The sequence below is a fragment of the Pseudophryne corroboree genome, unplaced genomic scaffold (assembly GCF_028390025.1).
Source record: "Pseudophryne corroboree isolate aPseCor3 unplaced genomic scaffold, aPseCor3.hap2 scaffold_693, whole genome shotgun sequence".
NCBI classification, from domain to species: Eukaryota; Metazoa; Chordata; class Amphibia; order Anura; family Myobatrachidae; genus Pseudophryne; species Pseudophryne corroboree.
This window is the reverse complement of record NW_026970278.1, coordinates 87,266-111,846: the sequence shown is the minus strand read 5'-3', so window position 1 is coordinate 111,846 and position 24,581 is coordinate 87,266. Positions and strand designations below refer to the sequence as shown.

Here is a 24,581-nt window from a genome sequence, read left to right as displayed (position 1 = left end):
ATCCTGGTGTCCTAAAGACTTTTAAATTTCTCTCTGAAACATACTGGTGGCCGAAGATGAAAGTCGACATCAAAGACTTTGTGGCGTCTTGCCCTAAATGTGTGCAGCACAAAACTCCTCGTCAGTCTCCAGCAGGTCAGTTACAGCCATTATCCATTCCCAGCCGTCCTTGGTCACATCTGTCTATGGATTTCATCTCTGACCTTCCCCCATCCCAAGGATTCAATACCATCTGGGTAGTGGTCGACAGATTTACCAAAATGGCTCATTTTGTTCCACTCCAAGGACTTCCTTCCGCTCCAAAACTGGCTCAAATCTTCCTACGGGAGATTTTCCGTTTACATGGACTACCCACTGAAATAATATCTGACCGTGGAGTCCAGTTTGTGGCAAGGTTTTGGAGAGCTCTCTGTTCTGCCATGCAGGTCCATCTCAAGTTCTCGTCAGCATATCATCCTCAGACGAATGGGCAGACAGAGAGGGTAAACCAGGAGTTGGAAACTTTCCTGAGACTGTACATATCATCTTCCCAAGATGACTGGGTAGATTTGCTCCCGTGGGCTGAATTCGCTCACAATTTCTGCTACCACACAGCTACTGAAACTACTCCGTTCTTCGCTGTTTATGGGCAGCATCCACGAGTTCCTGATTTTCAAGACCTTCCTAGCATCGATGTCCCTGCTGCCACTACTGTCCTCAGTCAGTTCTCAACAATCTGGAGGAAGATTCATACTTCACTCAAAAAGGCTTCTGCCCGGTACAAATTCTTTGCCGACCGCAAGAGACGTGCAGTTCCCAGCTTGAAACCTGGGGATAAAGTCTGGCTGTCAACCCGGAATCTTCGTCTTAAAGTGCCTTCGATGAAAGTTTGCACCACGCTTTATTGGTCCTTTCTCCATCGAAAGAGTTCTAAATCCTGTGGCTTACAAGCTCAAGTTACCCTCTTCATTGCGTATTCCTAATGCTTTCCATGTCTCTCTCCTCAGACCATTAGTCCTAAATCGCTTCCAAAGAGCTCTTCCAGCTGGCCCCAGCATTCCAACTCAGCGGGGCATAGAGTTCGAGATAGAGAAGATCCTGGACTCCCGTCACCGGTATGGTCGTCTGCAATATCTCATCGACTGGGCCGGCTATGGTCCTGAGGAGAGGAGTTGGGTGAACTCTGCTGATGTCCACGCTCCCAGGTTGGTCCGTGTTTTCCACAGGTCTCATCCTTCCAAGCCACGTGGGTGTTCGGTGCCCACCCATAAGGGAGGGGGTACTGTCAGGAATCGACTTACCGCTGTTATGTCTGTCCGCCGGAGCGGACTCCGTCCGGGGTCACTGCATGTTGCTGTCACCTGTCACCCTGCTCGTGGATACCATCTCAGGCCTGGGAGCGCCCCTGGAGTCAACGGGCGTGTGGGCGCGCCGCGTCCCAGCCGGGCCGCGTCATGGGCGCCGCCATGACAGTTTTCCCCAGTGTAAGTGCGGCAGCCAATCCGGAGCTTGGCCGCACCTCCTCGTCTCACTCCAGCCAATACCTGCCGGTCAGGGGGTATATCAGGAGCTGCAGGGTGAGTCAGAGGTTGTCCTGAACTTTGTGTCACTCCTGCGACCCGTGTGTCTGGACCTGTTCTCCTGTTCCTCCGTGTTCCAGGATATTCTCCTGATCCTCCGTGCTCCTGGATATTCTTCAGTACCTGTTACTTCCGTGGAACTACAAGTACCAGCACCAGCAATACCTTTCTGGCTTCACACCTTCTACACCTGCAGTGTGCTCCAGCCTACAGCAGTAGAGACTCCCTCTCCAGGTGCATTCCGTCATCTCACCTGTGATTCAGCCTGCATGCTGATTGTGCACTTCCAACAGCACAGTGAACATTACCATCCAGTCTCCTGCATTGCTACCAGGTTTGCTACCATTATTCCACCTCTGCTGGCTCCACGTTTTAATTACTCTGGTTCCATTTCTGCATTACAAACTCTGCCATAGACTTTCAGTTTCAAACCATATTATATCATTGCCATTACCATTGCCGTTACCATTGTCATTTCCATTGCATTCGTTTATTTTACTTTCTGCTGCATTATTATCTGGACTTTCTGTTATTAATAAATCTACATTGTGCACATGCGCAGAAACCCAATACTGCCTCCTCACTTCATTCCACCTACCTCCACTGACCCACTAGCGCCCCCTCCGGGGACACAAACTAAACCGACTCTGACAATATCCAGGGATACCAGGAATTCCCCTTCCTCCAGACCTGAGATCACCGCTCTCAGAGACGCCATCTTGAAATTGAATTCCCTCAAGTAGGGATTCTATGACTTTAGGTTTAATATCGGTCTTACCGAACCATCCGGTTTCGGTACCACAAACAGGTTTGAATAATAACCCCTGTGCTGTAGGTGAGGTGGAACTGGAACAATGACATTTGACCTTAGCAACTTTTGAATGGCTTCCTGTAGGATAGCACTTTCTGTCAGCGAAGCTGGCAAGCCTGATTTGAAGAATCTGTGAGGTGGAAGTTCCTGAAACTCCAGTCTGTACCCATGGGTAACAATATCCATTAACCAGGGATCCAGGCATGAGGACGCCCAGACATGACTGAAATTTCTTAGTCTTGCTCCCACCTGCCCGATCTCCAGGCTGGGAGGTCCACCGTCATGCCGAGGATTCTGAGGGAATAGAACCAGGTTTCTGATCCTGGGAACCTGTGGGTGCAGGTTTTCGGGATTTTCCCCAGCCACCTCTAAAGGCAGTGGAGGAGGATTTGGACTTTTTTTGCTTTAGCGGTCCAAAAGGACTGCATTGCAGACGTAGGATATGATTTCTTAGTCAGTGGTGTAGCAGAGGGAAGAAAAGTTGACTTACCAGCAGTTGCCGTGGAGATCCACGCATCTAATGATCCCTTTTAGGGATCTGAATTTTTTTCTCCGGGTTTTCCCAGGATTTTCAAACAATGCGTTCAATTCCTTAGACGCAGGGAAGGTAAGGGAGGCTTTCTTATTGTCTGTAAAGTAAGCCTCCTCCATCTGCTCAGGAACCTTATCAGTAATGTGTAAAACATCCTTAATAGCCTCAATCATGAGTTGCACCCCCTTAGCAAGGGATGCCTCTCCCCCCGTATATCCCCATCACCGTCCTCTGAATCACAGTCGGTATCCGCGTTGACATGCATTATTTTTGCAAGAGCACGCTTTTTATGATATATATCAGGGGTCCTGGATGAGGTAGTGGGAGTTGAACATGACAAAACCTCTACAGATCTTTTCAAACCCTGTGTTTCAGTCTCATTATGAGCTGTCCTAGAGGAAATCTGGGATATCATTCCCTTAATAGAAGCCACCCATTGGGGTTCGGATTCAGAGGTCTGACACAGTACATTGCATTCCTGAGTACATGGAATAGACTCCTCTGGAGAAGATACACACTCTGCAGCACAAGATACAGAGTTCCTACACATGGTAATGTGGATATACACACACACACACACACACACACACACACACACACACACACACACACACATAGGAAAATGTCAGACACAGTCTCCCTGTACCTTTCTCTTTAAAAAAAAAAAAAATCTAAAAGAACTCCTAGGAGCTCCCCTAGCTGTGACCGGCTCCTCCGTGCACATTTTCTAAACTGAGTTTGGTAGAAGGGGCATAGAGGGAGGTGCCAGCCCACACTATTAAACTCTTAAAGTGCCCATGGATCCCAAGGGTTAGGTGCCATCACAGGGAGTATGGAGTATAAGATAGTGTAAGTAAGAGAAGGCAAGGTAAATGATGGACAAAGCCCTGCTCTTGCAAGCTTACAATCTAAAAGGTGAAGGGCTAACACACCAGGGTGACATAGAAGGGGTAGACTGTGAGCGTGGACAAGAGGGTTAGGAGGATAGTTGGCTGGGGTTGGTGAAGAAGTGGGTCTTGAGAGCCCAATTTAAGTTTTGTAGAGAGGTGGAGAGTCGGATGGGGAAAGGCAGAGAATTCCAGAGACAGGGAGCAGCAAGTGAGAAATCTTGGAGGTAGGAGTGGGAGGAGGAAATCAGTTAGCAGGAGAGGCGACGTGCATTAGCGAAGAGGACGGGTGGTGGTGTAAAGGGAGATAAGGTCAGAGATGTAAATCGGGGAGGAGTGGGTGAGGGCTTTTTAAGTGAGTTTGAGACGTTTGAATTGGATTCTGAAGGGGAAGGAGAGCCAGTGAAGGGCTTGTAGGAGAGGGGAGGTGGACGTAGTACATTTGGTGAGGAAGATGGGCCAGGCCGCAGCATTGAGGGTAGATTGGAGTGGAGATATGTATGTATTAGGGGTGCCAGTCAGGAGGAGATTACAGTAGTCCAGTTTGGAGATGACCGGTGAGTGTATCAGGGTCTTGGTGGAATTCTGGGTGAGAAAGGGTCTGATCCTGGAAATATTTTTTAGATGAAAACGGCAGCACTGTGAGAGATGCTGAATGTGTGGTGTGAAGGAGAGGGAGGAGGGAAGGATTACTCTAAGACAGCGCACTTGGGGGCTAAAGTAGATAGTAGTGCCATCAATAGATAATGACATTGTGGGAGGTGAAGTTATGCGGGAGGGAGGGAAGATGATCAGCTCGGTCTTAGACATGTTAGGTGTAATAAAGCGCTGGGACATCCAAACAGAGACAGCAGAGAGACAGTTGGATATATATGAGGAGAGCAGGGGAGAGGTCCGGAGAGAGGAAAGATAGATTTGAGTGTCATCAGCATAGAGATAATATTGGAAATCAAAAGAACTAATGAGCTTACCTAGTGAGGACGTATAGAGAGAGAAAAGAAGAGGACCAAGGACAGAACCTTGGGGGACACCTACAGTTAGTGGAAGTGGGGGGAGGTGGAGTCATGAGAGGAGACAGAGAAGGAACGGTCAGAGAGGTAGGAAGAGAGGGCAGTATCACGCAGACCAATGGAGTGAAGGATTTGCAGGAGAGGGTGGTCCACAGTGTCAAAAGCAGCAGAGAGATCAAGAAGAATAAGTAGAGAGTAGGATTTAGCAGCATGGTCATTGCAGACTTTTGTAAGGGCAGTTTCAGTGGAGTGGAGAGGACGGAACTCAGACTGGAATGGGTCAAGCAGTGAGTGTGAGGAAACAAAGAAAGTAAATATTATAAAACAGGCCGCTCCCCCTGTAGAGTAGGATGCCACAGGCCGTTACTCCTGTCTATTATGACAACTAAGGCCGCTCCTCCTGTCTATTATGACAACACAGGATACTACCCCTGTATATTATGACAACACAGGCCGCTCCCCCTGCATATTATGACAACACAGGCCGCTCCCCCTGTATATTATGACAACACAGGCCGCTCCCCCTGTATAATATGACAACACAGGATGCTACCCCTGTATATTATCACAACACAGCCCGCTCCCCCTGTATATAATGACAACACAGGCCGCCCCCCCTGTATATTATGACAACACAGGATGCTATCCCTGTATATTATGACAACACAGGATGCTTCCCCTGTATACTATGACAGCACAGGCTGCTACTCCTGTATATTATCACAGCACCGGCCACTCCCCCTGTATATTATGATAGCACATGCCGCTCCTCCTGTCTATTAAGACAACACAGACTGCTCCCCCTGTATACTATGACAACACAGGCCACTCCCCCTGTATATTATGACAACACAGGATGCTACCCCTGTATAATATGACAGCACAGGTTGCTACACCTGTATACTATGACAGCACAGGATGCTACCCCTGTATATTATCACAGCACCACCCGCTCCCCCTGTATATTATGACAACACATGCCGCTCTTCCTGTCTATTATAAAATGCAAAAAAGAGAGAGTGGGTGGGCGCTAGGAGATATGGCTATACGACACCTGAAATACTTTAACTGTTCACTGGCTGCAGCTTCCCAAGGTCGAGATGCTGATCCTCAACCCAAAAAATACACAGAACAATAAATACTCAGAGAAGCGCTACCATTGAACACTATAATAAAATTTATTATTAAAAATAATTGACACAATCTCAATGAAATAAACCGCTTATCTTGGAATATTCGACATATAGTATACACCAACCATTTAATAATTCCAAATAGTCACCCTTAAAAGGAACATAACCACTTAATTTCCAATAGATGCTGCAGCAATTATAATGTACTGGTACTTAAAGGGTTAAGCTCCATGCATGGGCTAATTGATTCACATGGGTTCCTTAGATATTGTTTAGGAAGTCCATCCACAGTGAAGCGTTAAACAATGATAATCAGCTTGTATGTTACAGTCTTATCCAGAACACGGCAGACTTTCTGTGGGTAGCTTAATTGTGCAAATTTCTATAAGTGTGCAGTGATGATTTAGCTGGATCACTGATTGTGCAGTCTCATATAGTGAAGCTTACCCGATTGTTGGATGAATGAAATTTCCCTTTGGTACCTTTTCCTGTAGTGGGCGCCATAACAGGAACCGCTGAATGTGCTGCCCCGGTGTTAGAGGCTGAGAAACGCGTCAAGCATCCCGCCCGACGTCTTGTCCGGTATCTTGGGTGTTCATCATTCAATACACCCGCAGCACATTCAGCGGTTCCTGTTATGGAAACACGAGCGAACGGCTCCTGACTTTGATTAGCCGCGGACGGCTCTCTGGTCTTGGTTCGCCGCGCTCTGAAGTGGTCCCGTGAAGCGCAGCCTTCAACAGTGTTACCGACACCTTCTGCTGTGCCGCTGTTCAGCGGGGTGGGCAGCCGGCGCCCACTACAGGAAAGGTACCAAAGGGAAATTTCATTCATTTACAAGTCGGGTAAGCTTCATTATATGAGACTGCACAATCAGTGATCCAGCTAAATCATCACTGCACACTTATAGAAATTTGCACAATTAAGCTACCCACAGAAAGTCTGCTGTGTTCTGGATAAGACTGTAACATACAAGCTGATTATCATTATTTAACGCTTCACTGTGGATGGACTTCCTAAACAATATCTAAGGAACCCATGTGAATCAATTAGCCCATGCATGGAGCTTAACCCTTTAAGTACCAGTACATTATAATTGCTGCAGCATCTATTGGAAATTAAGTGGTTATGTTCCTTTTAAGGGTGACTATTTGGAATTATTAAATGGTTGGTGTATACTATATGTCGAATATTCCAAGATAAGCGGTTTATTTCATTGAGATTGTGTCAATTATTTTTAATAATAAATTTTATTATAGTGTTCAATGGTAGCGCTTCTCTGAGTATTTACTGTCTATTATAACACAGGCCGCTCCCCCTGTATACTATGACAACACAGGATGCTACCCCTGTATATTATGACAACACAGGATGCTACCCCTGTATATTATGACAACACAGGATGCTACCCCTGTATATTATGACAACACAGGCCGCTCCCCCTGTATACTATGACAACACAGGCGGTTCCCCCTGTATATTATGACAACACAGGATGCTACCCCTGTATATTATGACAACACAGGATGCTACCCCTGTATACTATGACAACACAGGCCGCTCCCCCTGTATATTATGACAACACAGGATGCTACCCCTGTATACTATGACAGCACAGGATGCTACCCCTGTATATTATGACAACACAGGCCACTCACCCTGTATACTATGACAACACAGGATGCTACCCCTGTATACTATGACAGCACAGGATGCTACCCCTGTATATTATGACAACACAGGCCACTCCTTCTGTATAGAAAGACAATACATGCCGCTCTCCCTATATAATAGTAACAAGACACAACAGACCCCTCCCCCTGTATAAAAAGGCAACACAGGCCGCTCCCCCTGTAGAGTAGGACAACACATGCCGCTCCCCTGTATAATAATACAGCTCCCCTGTATATTAATACAACACAGGCCCCTATCTCTGTATAGAATTACGGTAAAGGCGGGGTCTGCGCCACCTGTATTAGGGTAACGGCGGGGTCTGCGCCACCTGTATTACACTAAAGGCGGGGTCTGCGCCACCTGTATTACGGTAACGGCGGGGTCTGCGCCACCTGTATTACGGTAACGGCGGGGTCTGAGACACCTGTATTACGGTAACGGTGGGGTCCATGCCCCCTGTATTACGGTAACGGAGGGTTTCGCGTTCCCTGTATTACGGTAACGGCGGGGTCTGCGCCACCTGTATTACGGTAAGGGCGTGGTCCGCGCCAGCTGTATTACGGTAACGGCGGGGTCTGCGCCACCTGTATTACGGTAATGGCGGGGTCCGCACCACCTGTATTACGGTAACGGCGGGGTCTGCGCCACCTCTATTACTGTAACGGCGGGGTCTGCGCCACCTGTATTACAGTAACGGCGGGGTCTGCGCCATCTGTATTACAGTAACGGCAGGGTGTGTGCCACCTCTATTACGGTAATGGCGGGGTCTACGCCACCTGTATTATGGTAACTGTGGGGTCTGCTCCACCTGTATTACGGTAACGGCGGGGTCTGCGCCCACCTGTATTACAGTAACGTTGGGGTCTGCGCCACCTTGTATTACGGTAACGGCGTGGTCCACGCCCCCTGTATTACGGTAACGGAGGGTTCTGCGCTCCCTGTATTACGGTAACGGCGTGGTCTGCGCCACCTGTATTACGGCAACAGCAGGGTCTGCGCCACCTGTATTATGGTAACGGCGGGGTCTGCGCCACCTGTATTACGGTAACGGCGGGGTCCACGCCCCCTGTATTACGGTAACGGCGGGGTCTGCGCCCCCTGTATTACGGTAACGGCGGGGTCTGCGCCACCTGTATTACAGTAATAGGACACTAGAGTAGCAGCCACCTGTACAGGGATAATGCAGCACCAGAGGCTGCTCCAGCTGCACTATAACAAGGCACCAGAGGCTGCTCCCCCTGTAGTACAGAACCTGACACCAGAGCTGCTCAGCCTATAGAATAATAATAATAATAATAATATCATTACCTGCTGCCAATCCCGCTGGCCTAGCTCCTCCCCCTTGCGTCGTAACTCCTCCCCCTTACGGAAAAGGTCCCTTAGCCCACTTGATTCTAGCATCTACAGACACAGCAATGGCTGCTCTCTGCTCCTGCTCCCTTGTGGGAATTATAGAAGGAAGGAAGGAAGGCGGAGCTCAGACCAGGGGAAAATGGCCGCCGCTCCTGACGTCACTACACGGCCAGAGAACCTATTGCTGCTGTCGGACTGGTCTACAAAAAAATGGCCGCCGGCCTCCTGCACTGAGGACATGTATAGTAATAGTCATAACAGAGGGCGTGGCTGTGGGCAGGGTGAAGGAGGGGAGGGGCTAGTAACCAGGAAGCAGCCTGTGGCAACCATGACCTACTTCCTGCCTGTGCGTTCCACCTTGCTTCCGGACTGTGCGTTCCACATACCGGAAGTGAGTTTTCATTGACTGCTGCAGCCTCGCAGTGTCCGTGGAGATCGGGTAATGGTAGATGCTAGAATCAAGTGGGCTACGTCAGAAGGTCCCTTCAGCCCCTCCGATATAGAACCAACCGACACTGGGAGGCTGCAACAGTCGATGAAAACTCACTTCCTGTATGTGGAACGCACGGTCCGGAAGTAAGGTGGAACGCACAGGCAGAAAGTAGGGCATGATTGGCAAAGGCTTCGTACTGGTTACTAGCCCCTCCTTCACCCCGCCCACAGCCCCGCTCTCTGTAATTATTATTAACATACATGTCCTCAGTGCAGGAGGCCGGCGGCCATTTTCTTGTAGACCAGTCCGGCAGCAGCAATAGGTTCCCTGGCCGTGTAGTGACGTCAGGAGCGGCGGCCATTTTCCCCTGGTCTGAGCTCCGCCTTCCTTCTATCATTCCCACAAGGCAGCAGGAGCAGAGAGCAGCCATTGCTGTGTCTGGCAGCAGGTAATGATATTATTATTATTATTCTATAGGCTGAGCCGCTCTGGTGTCAGGTTCTGTACTACAGGGGGAGCAGCCTCCGGTGCCTTGTTATAGTGCAGCTGGAGCAGCCTCTGGTGCTGCATTATCCCTGTACAGGTGGCTGACACTCTAGTGTCCTATTACTGTAATACAGGTGGCGCAGACCCAGCCGTTACCGTAATACAGGTGGCGCAGACCCCGCCGTTACCGTAATACTGGTGGCGCAAACCCCGCCGTTACCGTAGTGGAGGTGGCGCAGACCCCGTCGTTACCGTAATAAGGTGGCGCAGACCCCGTCGTTACTGTAATACAGGTGGCGTAGATCCCGCCATTACCGTAATACAGGTGGCGCAGACCCCGCCGTTACCGTAATACAGGTGGCGCAGACCCCGCCGTTACCGTAATACAGGTGGCGCGGACCCCGCCGTTACCGTAATACAGGTGGCGCAGATCCCGCCGTTACCGTAATACAGGTGGCGCAGATCCCGCCGTTACCGTAATACAGGTGGCGCAGACCCCGCTGTTACTGTAATACAGGTGGCGCAGATCCCGCCGTTATCGTAATACAGGTGGCGCAGACCCCGCCGTTACCGTAATACAGGTGGCGCAGACCCCGCCGCTACCGTAATACAGGTGGCGCAGATCCCGCCGTTACCGTAATACAGGTGGCGCAGATACCGCCGTTATCGTAATACAGGTGGCGCAGACCCCGCCGTTACCGTAATACAGTTGGCGCAGACCCCGCCGTTACCGTAATACAGTTGGCGCAGACCCCGCCGTTACTGTAATACAGGTGGCGCAGATCCCGACGTTACCGTAATACAGGTGGCGCAGACCCCGCCGTTACCGTAATACAGGTGGCGCAGACCCCGCCGTTACCGTAATACAGGTGGCGCAGACTCCGCCGTTACCGTAATACAGGTGGCGCAGACCCCGCCGTTACCGTAATACAGGTGGCGCAGACCCCGCCGTTACCGTAATACAGGTGGCGCAGACCCCGCCGTTACTGTAATGCAGGTGGCGCAGATCCCGCCGTTACCGTAATACAGGTAGCGCAGATACCGCCGTTACCGTAATACAGGTGGCGCAGATACCGCCGTTACCGTAATACAGGTGGCGCAGACCTCGCCGTTACCGTAGTGGAGGTGGAGCAGACCCCGCCGTTACCGTAACACTGGGGACGCAAACCCCGCCGTTACCGTAATACAGGTGACGTAGATCCCACATTTACCATAATAAAGGTGGCGCAGACCCCACCGTTACCATAACACAGGTGACGCAGACTCCGCCGTTACCGTAATACAGGTGGCGCAGACCCCGCCATTACCGTAATACAGGTGGCGCAGACCCCGCCGTTACCGTAATACAGGTAGCGCAGACCCCGCCGTTATCGTAATACAGGTGGCGCAGACCCCGCCGTTACCGTAATACAGGTGGCGCAGACCCCGCCGCTACCGTAATACAGGTGGCGCAGATCCCGCCGTTACCGTAATACAGGTGGCGCAGATACCGCCGTTATCGTAATACAGGTGGCGCAGACCCCGCCGTTACCGTAATACAGGTGGCGCAGACCCCGCCGTTACCGTAATACAGGTGGCGCAGATCCCGCCGTTACCGTAATACAGGTGGCGCAGATACCGCCATTACCGTAATACAGGTGGTGCAGACCCCGCCGTTACCGTAATACAGGTGGCGCAGACCCCGACGTTACCGTAATACAGGTGGCGCAAACCCCGCCGTTACCGTAGTGGAGGTGGCGCAGACCCCGTCGTTACCGTAATAAGGTGGCGCAGACCCAGCCGTTACCGTAGTGGAGGTGGCGCAGACCCCGTCGTTACCATAATAAGGTGGCGCAGACCCCGTCGTTACTGTAATACAGGTGGCGCAGACCCCGCCGTTACCGTAATACAGGTGGCGCAGACCCCGCCGTTACCGTAATACAGGTGGCGCAGACCCCGCCGTCACCGTAATACAGGTGGCGCAGACTCCGCCGTTACCGTAATACAGGTGGCGCAGACCCTGCCGTTACTGTAATACAGGTGGCGCAGATCCCGCCGTTACCGTAATACAGGTGGCGCAGATCCCACATTTACCATAATAAAGGTGGCGCAGACCCCACCGTTACCATAACACAGGTGACGCAGACTCCGCCGTTACCGTAATACAGGTGGCGCAGACCCCGCCATTACCGTAATACAGGTGGCGCAGATACCGCCGTTACCGTAATACAGGTGGCGCAGACTCCGCCGTTACCGTAATACAGGTGGCACAGACCCTGCCATTACCGTAATACAGGTGGCACAGGCCCCACCGTTACCGTAATACAGGTGGTGCAGACCCCGCCGTTACCGTAATACAGGTGGTCCAGACCCTGCCGTTACCGTAATACAGGTGGTGCAGACCCCGCCGTTACCTTTATTCTATAAATATAATGGCATTGTACTATACAGGGGAGCGCTATGTGTTGTCCTACTCTACAGGGGGAGTGACCTGTGTTGCCCTTTTAATACAGGTGGCGCAGACCCCGACGTTACCGTAATACAGGTGGCGCAGATCCCGCCGTTACCGTAATACAGGTGGTGCAGACCCCGCCGTTACCGTAATACAGGTGGCGCAGACCCCACCGTTACTGTAATACAGGTGGCGCAGAACCCGCGGTTACCGTAATACAGGTGGCGCAGATACCGCCGTTATCGTAATACAGGTGGCGCAGATCCCGCCGTTACCGTAATACAGGTGGCGCAGACCTCGCCGCTACCGTAATACAGGTGGAGCAGACCCCGCCGTTACCGTAACACTGGGGGCGCAGACCCCGTCGTTACCGTAATACAGGTGGAGCAGACCCCGCCGTTACCGTAATACAGGTGACGCAGATCCCACATTTCTATACAGAAGGAGTGGCCTGTGTTGTCATAATATACAGGGGTAGCATCCTGTGCTGTCATATTATACAGGAGGAGCGGCCTGTGTTGTCATAATATACAGGGGTAGCATTGTGTGCTGTCATAGTATACAGGGGGAGTGGCCTGTGTTGTCATAATATACAGGTGTAGCATCATGTGCTGTCATAGTATACAGGGGGAGCAGCCTATGTTGTCATAAAATACAGGAGGAGCAACCTGTGTTGTCATAGTATACAGGGAGAGTGGCCTGTGTTTTCATAATATACGGGGGTAGCATCCTGTGCTGTCTTAGTATACAGAGGGTGTGGCCAGTGTTGTCCTAATATACAGGAGGAGCAATCTGTGCTGTCATAGTATACAGGGGGAGTGGCCTGTGTTGTTATAATATACAGGTGTAGCATCCTGTGCTGTCATAGTATACAGGGGGAGTGGCCTGTGTTGTCATAATATACAGGTGTAGCATCCATTGCTGTCATAGTATACAGGATGAGCGGCCTGTGTTGCCATAATATACAAGGGTAGCATTCTGTGCTGTCAAAGTATACAGGGGGAGTGGCCTTTGTTGTCATAATAGACAGGAGGAGTGGCCTGTGTTGTCATAATATACAGGGGTAGCATCCTGTGCTGTCATAGTATACAGGGGGAGCGGCCTGTGTTGTCATATAAAGGGGTGGCATCCTGTACTGTCATCGTATAGAGGGAGAGTGGCCTGTGTTGTCATAATATACAGGGGTAGCATCCTGTGCTGTCATAGTATACAGGGTGAGTGGCCTGTGTTGTCATAATATACAGGGGTAGCATCCTGTGCTGTCATAGTATACAGGGTGAGCGGCCTGTGTTGTCATAATATACAGGGGTAGCATCCTGTGCTGTCATAGTATACAGGGTGAGTGGCCTGTGTTGTCATAATATACAGGGGTAGCATCCTGTGCTGTCATAGTATACAGGGTGAGCGGCCTGTGTTGTCATAATATACAGGGGTAGCATCCTGTGCTGTCATAGTATACAGGAGGAGCGGCCTGTGCTGTCATAATATACAGGGGTAGCATCCTGTGTTGTCATAATATACAGGGGGAGCTGCCTGTGTTGACATAGTAAAACTAGATTTGTTGTGGGGGAAATAGCGCACTGAGCTACCTGTCTAATGGTATATCAAAATTCAGAAACCGGAATAAGAAGAATCTTTTATTTTAACAATATTCAATGTTAACCATTACCTGTTGAAGTTCAAAATTATCAAAATAACTAACACCCGGCGGTGCTCCCTTGAGTTGTTAAAGACAAATTAGTTGATAAGCAAGAGAAAAGACAACTCCTTTTTATGGGGCACTCATTAGTAGTAATCTAAAACGTAGCTTTTATTTGAAGACGGACTCACATTTAACATACGACATGAAACACTCAATTTATGGGGATATTAATGGTATAACTGGCTGTATTAAATGCGACTACCCCCTGTAGGTAATTTATTACTCCCTTAATCTGACAAATCACACAACACTGCTCAAATAAGGCTAATCAAAGTGCCCAATGGGGTAATCAATCAAGGTCAATAAATATTGTGTGAAGAAAATTTCTAAAATAAAAATATATAAAGATCAGAAAGAAGATGGGGAGGAATAGATGACTAATGCCTGGTTTCTGCTTTTGAAGATCTGCTTGGAAAGCATCGAATCCCCAATGAGAGAACCAACTGGAGCATATGTGCACCACTCCCAAGACCTGTATCTGCTGTTAACTCCACCTGCCCTATATGTGGCGGAGTTAATGAGAGTGCAGGGGAGAAGTCCCTAGCCAGTGTTAAATAACTGTGATACTGGCTATTTTCTAGCCCTTAATTCATATCAAATGCAATATTCACTTAGGATATCACCCTATTGTGAATGTTCACAGTAATTTATGTAACATTTAGTGAAAGAACACTCAAAAGAAACAAAATTGCTTTTGTATCTATCTGTAACGCAACCATTAAGTTGGTTTCTATGAAATACAGCTTTCATATGCAGTGACACCCAGGATGTCTACTGTCCCCAATCTTATCTGATGACATCGAATTGAGGATGAGAGAGTCCTATTAGGTGTGAGTGCAATATGAAAATAGTGTGCTTCTGCTGTCGTTGTCTCAATAAATGAGTCAAGCCGATGAGAGAGCACTTAAATAAGGAAAAAGAGAGAAAAAAATGATGAAAATAAATGAAAAATAGAAAATTAGAAAAGTCTCTTTTTGTGTTTCAAATAGTGCTGTCAGTAAAGTATATTTTTTGAGTGTGTTCGCTACACATCACAAATGTAAAGGGATTAGCTCAGTATCTAACAGATTTCTCCTTCCCATATAATATATATTTATGAACAATTGTGCAAGGGATTAATCTGCCCAATAAATTATGGGTTAATCAATTTAAGTACATGATTTATGTGGTATATTCGGTACCAACACAGTAAAAATTATATCCAATATAAACACCTTTGCATTGTATTTGCACTTATCAAAACAATTTGCATCTTATTTGCAAAAACGGCATTGTGCACATGGATGTAACCCAAATAGCTCGTCCACAGTAAGAAAACCACCTTACTAATTAATTAATCCACAATGACTCACATTGTACTAATGGTAAACTAATTACTAAATGATTGTGCATATTATTGCTAATAAATAATAAAGTGAGAGTAAGGAATGTTGTTACTTATCCTCTGTGTATTCTTATCGATAACTCTCTGCTGCTAACGGTGTGCGGCTCCTCATTAATCGTTTGGCTCGAAAGCCGTAATGCCAGGAGATGTAGAGACTGCTGTCACAGACGTGCGCCTCCCTTCAGGATATCCCTGGTCTAAGATGCCCTCGAGATAGCTGGTCACAGTCAAGTGCCTGGCGTCCGAGACCACCGCGGGCAGCGTGCAGCCCGTCGTTGCCGCTGGATCAGTGTATGAAAGCAGGAGAGGCAGTTTGGGTAACATCCACGTGTGCCGTACCACATAAATCATGTACTTAAATTGATTAACCCATAATTTATTGGGCAGATTAATCCCTTGCACAATTGTTCATAAATATATATTATATGGGAAGGAGAAATCTGTTAGATACTGAGCTAATCCCTTTACATTTGTGATGTGTAGCGAACACACTCAAAAAATATACTTTACTGACAGCACTATTTGAAACACAAAAAGAGACTTTTCTAATTTTCTATTTTTCATTTATTTTCATCATTTTTTTCTCTCTTTTTCCTTATTTAAGTGCTCTCTCATCGGCTTGACTCATTTATTGAGACAACGACAGCAGAAGCACACTATTTTCATATTGCACTCACACCTAATAGGACTCTCTCATCCTCAATTCGATGTCATCAGATAAGATTGGGGACAGTAGACATCCTGGGTGTCACTGCATATGAAAGCTATATTTCATAGAAACCAACTTAATGGTTGCGTTACAGATAGATACAAAAGCAATTTTGTTTCTTTTGAGTGTTCTTTCACTAAATGTTACATAAATTACTGTGAACATTCACAATAGGGTGATATCCTAAGTGAATATTGCATTTGATATGAATTAAGGGCTAGAAAATAGCCAGTATCACAGTTATTTAACACTGGCTAGGGACTTCTCCCCTGCACTCTCATTAACTCCGCCACATATAGGGCAGGTGGAGTTAACAGCAGATACAGGTCTTGGGAGTGGTGCACATATGCTCCAGTTGGTTCTCTCATTGGGGATTCGATGCTTTCCAAGCAGATCTTCAAAAGCAGAAACCAGGCATTAGTCATCTATTCCTCCCCATCTTCTTTCTGATCTTTATATATTTTTATTTTAGAAATTTTCTTCACACAATATTTATTGACCTTGATTGATTACCCCATTGGGCACTTTGATTAGCCTTATTTGAGCAGTGTTGTGTGATTTGTCAGATTAAGGGAGTAATAAATTACCTACAGGGGGTAGTCGCATTTAATACAGCCAGTTATACCATTAATATCCCCATAAATTGAGTGTTTTATGTCGTATGTTAAATGTGAGTCCGTCTTCAAATAAAAGCTACGTTTTAGATTACTACTAATGAGTGCCCCATAAAAAGGAGTTGTCTTTTCTCTTGCTTATCAACTGTGTTGACATAGTATACAGGGGGAGCAGCCTGTGTTGTCATAGCATGTCCAAACTGCGGCCCTCCAGCTGTTGAGAAACTACACATCCCAGCATGCCCTGACACAGCTTTAGCATTCTCTGCCTTGTACTATCTAGTACTGGTGCCCCTTTCACCTTATAGCACACGGTACGATCCGAAATTCACATTGTAGCATACTGAATGAGCTGAAATTCACATTATAGCACACTGAATGAGCTGAAATTCATATTGTAGCACACTGACTGAGCCGACATTTACATTATAGCACACTGAATGAGCCGACAGTCACATTATAACACACCGAATGAGCCGAAATTCACACTGTAGCACACTGAATGAGCCGACATTCACATTGTAGCACACTGAATGAGCCGAAATTCACATTGTAGCACACTGAATGAGCCGAAATTTACCTTGTAGCACACTGAATGAGCCGAAATTCACATTGTAGCACACTGAATGAGCCGAAATTCACCTTGTAGCACACTGAATGAGCCGAAATTCACATTGTAGCACACTGAATGAGCCGAAATTCACATTGTAGCACACTGAATGAGCCGACATTCACATTATAGCACACTAAATGAGCCGAAATTCACATTGTACCGCACTGAATGAGCCAAAATTCACAGTATAGCACACTGAATGAGCCGAAATTCACATTGTACCGCACTGAATGAGCCAAAATTCACATTGTAGCACACTGAATGAGCCGAAATTCACATTGTAGCACACTGAATGAGCCGAAATTCACATTGTAGCACACTGAATGAGCCGAAATTCACATTGTACCACACTGAATGAGCCGAAATTCACATTATAGCACACTGAATGAGCCGAAATTCACATTGTACCGCACTGAATGAGCCAAAATTCACATTGTAGCACACTGAATGAGCCGACATTCACATTATAGCACACTGAATGAGCCGACATTCACATTATAGCACACTGAATGAGCCGAAATTCACCTTGTAGCACACTGACTGAGCCGAAATTCACATCATAGCACACCGAATGAGCCGAAATTGTGACAGCAGGGACAGCCAGAGTGATGACAGGGAGAGAGATAGTGACGACAGGGAGAGAGAGACAGTGACGACAGGGAGAGAGAAAGAGTGATGGCATGGAGAGAGAGAGTGACGACGGATAGAGACAGTGACGACAGGGAGAGTTACGACAGGGAGAGACTGGGACGACACGGAGAGACAGTGACGACAGGGACAGTGACGATAGGGAGAGTGACGACAGGGAGAGTGACGACAGGGAGAGTGACGACAGTGACAGCAGGGAGAGAGGTGACAGCAGGGGAACATTACCTTTATTTGTTGCTGGCAGCAGTGAGCAGTGGGCTGCTGGCGACGTCGGGCGGCTAGTGGCTGGCTTTAGGCGGCTGGTGGGCGGCTGGCGGCGGTGAGCGGCTGTGAGCTACTACAGTGCTCTACACAGCCGCTGGCCGCCGCGCAGGGACGGGTAGCACCATGTGCAGCAGGATGGCCACTTCCCTCGCCTCCTGCTGCACTTTCATGGGCTCATTTCCGGGTCAGTGGAAGAAGTGGCGGGGTATACCATACCGCCGTATACCGCCCCACTTCCACCACTGAATAGTAATAATACAGGGACATGACTGGGGAGGTGAGGGGATCTGGGAATGTCACAGTGACATCACATATCTATAGTAATAATACAGGGACATGACTGGGGAGGTGAGGGGATCTGGGAATGTCACAGTGACATCACTTATATCTATAGTAATAATACAGGGACATGACTGGGGAGGTGAGGGGATCTGGGAATGTCACAGTGACATCACATATCTATAGTAATAATACAGGGACATGACTGGGGAGGTGAGGGGATCTGGGAATGTCACAGTGACATCACTTATATCTATATTAATAATACAGGGACATGTCTGGGGAGGAGAGGGGCTCTGGGAGCGTCACAGTTACATGAGTTATATCTATAGTAATAATACAGGGAAATGACTGGGGAGGTGAGGGGGATCTGGGAGCATCACTGTGACATCAATTATATCAATAGTAATAATACAGGGACATTACTGGGGAGGTGAGGGGATCTGGGAGCGTCACTGTGACATCACTTATATCTATAATGTTAATACAGGGACATGACTGGGGAGTTGAGATGAACTGGGAATGTCACAGTGACATCACTTATATCTATAGTAATAATACAGGGACATGACTGGGGAGGTGAGGGGATCTGGGAGTATCACAGTGATGTCACTTATATCTATAGTAATAGTACAGGGACATGACTGGGAGGTGAGGGGATGTGGTAGTATTTACAGTGATAGTGTCTCCCCCATTTTGCAGGATTAAACAGTAGTGAAGAAGACATCCTGTGAGCGTGAGACACCCAGCAGCCATCCTCTTGTGTCAGGAGGACTTATAAGGACCCAGAGCCCAATCACGGTGCCTCCACCTCACTCACTGGGACATTATACAGTAACACCAGGGGATGTGTCTGGGTGATGACTGGAGAGGTGACTGCTGGGGATGGGGCATTATACAGTAACACCAGGGTATGTGTCTGGGTGACGACTGGAGAGGTGACTGCAAGGAATGGGGCATTATACAGTAACACCAGGGGACGTGTCTGGGTGATGACTGGAGAGGTGACTTCTGGGTATGGAACATTATACAGTAACACCAGGGGACCTGTCTGGGTGATGACTGGAGAGGTGAGTGCTGGGAATGGGGCATTATACAGTAACACCAGGGGACATGTCTGGTGATGACTGGAGAGGTGACTGCCGGGAATGGGACATTATACAGTAACACCAGGGGATGTGTCTGGGTGATGACTGGAGAGGTGAATGCTGGGAATGGGGCATTATACAGTAACACCAGGAGGTGTGTCTGGGTGATGACTGGAGAGGTGACTGCAGGGAATGGGACATTATACAGTAACACCAGGGTACGTGTCTGGGTGATGACTGGAGAGGTGACTTCTGGGTATGGAACATTATACAGTAACACCAGGGGACCTGTCTGGGTGATGACTGGAGAGGTGAGTGCTGGGAATGGGGCATTATACAGTAACACCAGGGGACATGTCTGGTGATGACTGGAGAGGTGACTGCCGGGAATGGGACATTATACAGTAACACCAGGGGATGTGTCTGGGTGAGGACTGGAGAGGTGGCTGCTGGGAATGGGGCATTATACAGTAACACCAGGAGGTGTGTCTGGGTGATGACTGGAGAGGTGACTGCAGGGAATGGGGCATTATACAGTAACACCAGGGAATGTATCTGGGTGATGACTGGAGAGGTGACTGCTGGGAATGGGACATTATACAGTAACACTAGGGGATGTGTCTGGGTGATGACTGGAGAGGTGACTGCTGGGAATGGGACATTATACAGTAACACTAGGGGATGTGTCTGGGTGATGACTGGAGAGGTGACTGCTGGGAATGGGACATTATACAGTAACACCAGGGGATGTGTCTGGGTGATGACAGGAGAGGTGACTGCTGGGAATGGGGCATTATACAGTAACACCAGGGGATGTGTCTGGGTGATGACTGGAGAGGTGACTGCTGGGAATGGGACATTATACAGTAACACCAGGGGACGTGTCTGGGTGATGACTGGAGAGGTGACTGCTGGGAATGGGGCATTATACAGTAACACCGGAGGACGTGTCTGGGTGATGACTGGAGAGGTGACTGCTGGGAATGGGACATTATACAGTAACACCGGGGGACGTGTCTGGGCGATGACTGGAGAGGTGACTGCTGGGAATGGGACATTATACAGTAACACCAGGGGACGTGTCTGGGTGATGACTGGAGAGGTGACTGCTGGGAATGGGGCATTATACAGTAACACCGGAGGACGTGTCTGGGTGATGACTGGAGAGGTGACTGCTGGGAATGGGACATTATACAGTAACACCAGGGGATGTGTCTGGGTGATGACTGGAGAGGTGACTGCTGGGAATGGGACATTATACAGTAACACCAGTGGACGTGTCTGGGTGATGACTGTATCACTGTGGGTGTCAGGTTCCTATAAGGTGTCAGGATATCACTATCTATGTCTCCATGCAGGAGGGGGAGTATATAGAGGAACACAGGGGTCTGTACAAGGACGTGATGATGGAGAATCACCGGCCCCTCACATCACTGGGTAAGAGGAGACTGTCATGTATTGTACAGGGGAGAGCAGGTATGGGGGCCCCTATATACACACATCACCTGATAATCACATATATACACTGTACTCAGTCACTGTGTGTCTCCTACAGATGGGCCCAGTAACAGAGATACCCCAGGGAGATGTCCCTGTCCTCTGTATTCCCAGGATTGTACAGAGGAGAATCACAGGATCCCACAGGAGGATCAGGTAGGTGGGATTTAGGGTCTCCCCAATATACCAAAGTGACTGTCACTATATAATCTGTAGAGGAGCTGTGTGTATTATACACTGATATTATACTGTTTCACCTCAGTTTAATCTGAATGTATGTAAATGTCATTATAGTGTTGTGTGGTTTTTTTTTCTGCTGCAGGGTACACTGGGTTCCACAGGGAAAACATCGGGGTGTAGAGTAGGATCTTGATCCGATGCACCAACAGGCTAAAAGCTGTGACTGTTCCCAGAATGCATAGCACTGCCTCCTCTATAACCCGCCTCCTCTATAACCCCGCCTCTGTGCACAGGAGCTCAGTTTTGGTGCCATGCAGTGCAGGCATACAACAGGGGGGCTGCTCCCTCAGAAGAGCTTTTTCAAGTGAAAAATGAAGACTTCAACGGCTGCAGCAGAGACACTGTTACATGTCAGTCAGACATCTCCTGCTGCCGCTCCATCTCCTCCCCCAGCGGCGCTGTACACTCCCGCGCCCTGGTTGCCGGGTACCTACAGCAGAGGCTCCGGTTTCCTCCAGTCAGTCACACACCCCGCTGCAGCTCTCCAGGATCGCATGGCCGCACTCAGGGAGGAGGTAAGAGGGTCCCCCAGGCGGGAGCCGCTGGATACCGCGATCCGGCGTGGGTGGTGGGAGGCGGGCCGCGCGTGCTGGCGTGGACACTGTGGTAGTACAGGGCCCTCACTAGACCACCAGGGCAAGGGCACAGGTCGGTTTTACTAAAAACCGTTTGCTACATGGCCCGCAGTGCCGGTGGTGAAGTCCAGCAGGGGGATAAGGCTTTCACCTGTAGCCCCTGCCCCAGGGCGCCATTTAGAGTGAATGTTCCCGCCCTGGAGCTGCATCTCTCTCTCCCTCTCTCTCTCTCTCTCTCTCTCCCTCCCCCCCCCCCCCCTCTCTCTCTCTCTCTCTCTCTCTCTCTCTCTCTCTCCCTGTCAGCATTTGGGCACCATTTCTAGCAAGCTGATTTGTTCCTGGGACTGTTTGGGCAAATCCTCCTCTGTAAAGCCGCCTGCATGTCAGCGCTGTGCATTTTACAGGACACTTAAGTATTCTACATGTCTGCTGACAGTGTTAGTTAAGAAAGAGTGCATTTAGTCAGGGTTATCTAGTACAAGTACCCTGTGATATACATCCAGTCTTTACTGTGAATTGTTATGTCTATTCAGTGTATAGCTGTGACAGGACGGTCCCGTACGAAAGCACTCGCCGCTTTCGCGTCCCGTCTCCTGCGCACAGAATGGAGGGTCAGGTCACACGAGGCCTGACCACATAGGGGATTCCCGCTTACCATCAGTAACCGCCTGTTACTGACTCCACCCACTGCGCTGTGGGTGGGTTTATGCTGCCACCACCAAACTCCTAACCTGCCGTGGCGTTTGGAACCACGGTTCTGCTCTGTATGTGCCGACGCACTGCCTTACCACAGCTGTGTGGTGTTGACGAATCTCCACTAGCCACTTGCTAGGCCTCTACCGGTAGCTGGCGGAAGGCGGAACTTGGAGACGTTAGGTGCTTCCATGGATAGCCGGAGGACGGGGCTATGTTTGGCATAACCCTGTAGGTCACAAGATGAAGCAATCTTCTTGAGGCAGATGAGATGTTTATTTGCTCAATAATAGCCTTAAAAAAGACTCTTCCCTATTACTAGGGGCAACAGCATACAGCAAGCTGTTCCAGCAGAATGAAGATGGTACAATACAATACCCCTGGAGGCTCACAGGCATCCTCTTTTTATCTCAATTCTACACACAGTACCACAGGGGGGTAAGCCCTCCCTCTCTTATCCAACCAATCAGGTTATCGCAGAAAATATAAATAAATACAAGTTACATTTCAAAAGGAGATAAGTGCAATAAAAATTCCTGTGACACAGACAACGTTTGGTATCAGATTAACATTCACTATTGATAAATTTATCACATAGCTTCAAAATACAAATGTTTCTGTCTCAGTCACATCTCCATGCAAACCCAGTGTTTGGGATTACAACAGGAAAGGCTGCAACACAACAAACAGTCTTCCTTCCTGCATCTGCCATCCAGGGTTCGTATATCAATTAAATCAGCTACATGAAACAAACAGGTTCCAAGCCCATAGACTCTATCTATGGGATAAGGAGATCATCTTTCTCTAAGGAACTTACACATCAAAAGGTATTGTCATTCACACCTCTCTGCTAGGACAGGGCCATTAGCATGCCACTTCCTACTGACAGGAGATGATTATTCAGACATCTATAGTAAGTGCATTTTTCCTTTAAATATACAGGTGACCACATCTTAAATAAAAATACATTTAAACATGCAATCCTGCAATGGTGCACAGAGCACTACATATGACATGTTAAGACACATTTTTAAACAGTCTGCGCCCAGCGCCGTAAGTACATTTAACAGTGACGCCAAGCGTCTATTGTCTGCAACATGGCGCCGGGCACTAGGGGTTAACCCCTTCAGTGCTGCAGCGGCCATTGTCCACGTGGGCTGGGGGTCTCTCCGGCCACACTCCTCCCCCCCCATTCAAGCGGGTCAACCAGGGACCCATGTCCCAACAATTTGGTCCCTGGTCCCGCAGTCCTTAATGAGGTTACCGGGAGTTCTTTGGGGGTTCAGGCTCCTCCTGACGTGACAGTCCATCCGCATTGCTATGAGCCTTGCCTTGCTTGTGGATAATATGAAAGTCATAAACCTGAAGAGCAAGGCTCCACCGCAACAGTCTGTCCAATTTCCCCAAGGTAGGTTGCAGCCACCTAACAGGTGGGTGGTAAGTCACCACGGTGGGGGGCCAGATACACACAAGTGCCACCCAATTGTGGCATACCCCACCTCCCACAATAGCAGTATTCTGCTCAAACAGGCCACAGGGTGCTCCTGCCCATATGGCTCGGTACTGCTCCCAGTTCGTGCAGTGGCGCAGTAGTTCGTAAAACACAGTCCTGGTGAAGAATGTGCGCCATCAGCACTGGAGCGAGTACCAGAGCCTCCTTCAATGACTGGAATGCCAACTCGCAAGTGGGTGCAAAGTCCACTGACTTGGGAATGCCCTTCCTAGCCATCTCTGTAAAGGGGTACACTACAGGACTAAAGTCAAGGACAACGTGTCTGTAGGGCCTTACAGGTTCTAAGATCAGTACCTGTCTGGGTGATGTGGGTCGGGGACAGCCTCTGGTTGCCTCTACCCCCTCTGGTTTGGGCCTACCCCTGTCTCCTCAACATGGTGCCCCAGGCACTGCACCTCCGTCATACCTATCTGGCAACTGTCTGCCCTAACTGTCAGACCTGCCCTCCATTCC

The 24,581-nt window shown here is 48.7% G+C and overlaps 2 protein-coding genes across 5 annotated transcripts in view; one reads left to right on the top strand and one right to left on the bottom strand.

Annotated features, from left to right (window-relative positions):
- LOC135037957 (zinc finger protein 260-like) overlaps positions 1–9,044 on the bottom strand; it is a 56,848-nt gene extending 47,804 nt beyond the window's left edge. For both annotated transcript variants that reach the window (XM_063954608.1, XM_063954609.1), the window contains exon 1: positions 8,915–9,044. The gene's annotated coding sequence lies outside the window, so the exon portion shown is untranslated. The remainder of the gene's footprint in view (positions 1–8,914) is intronic.
- A 714-nt stretch (positions 9,045–9,758) lies between these two features.
- LOC135037956 (zinc finger protein 271-like) overlaps positions 9,759–24,581 on the top strand; it is a 94,365-nt gene continuing 79,542 nt past the window's right edge. For all 3 annotated transcript variants that reach the window (XM_063954607.1, XM_063954605.1, XM_063954604.1), the window contains exons 1-4: positions 9,759–9,840; positions 19,225–19,323; positions 20,969–21,047; positions 21,166–21,267. In XM_063954607.1, coding sequence (XP_063810677.1) covers positions 21,014–21,047; positions 21,166–21,267 — 136 coding nt within the window. In that variant the 5' untranslated portion in view covers positions 9,759–9,840; positions 19,225–19,323; positions 20,969–21,013. The remainder of the gene's footprint in view (positions 9,841–19,224; positions 19,324–20,968; positions 21,048–21,165; positions 21,268–24,581) is intronic.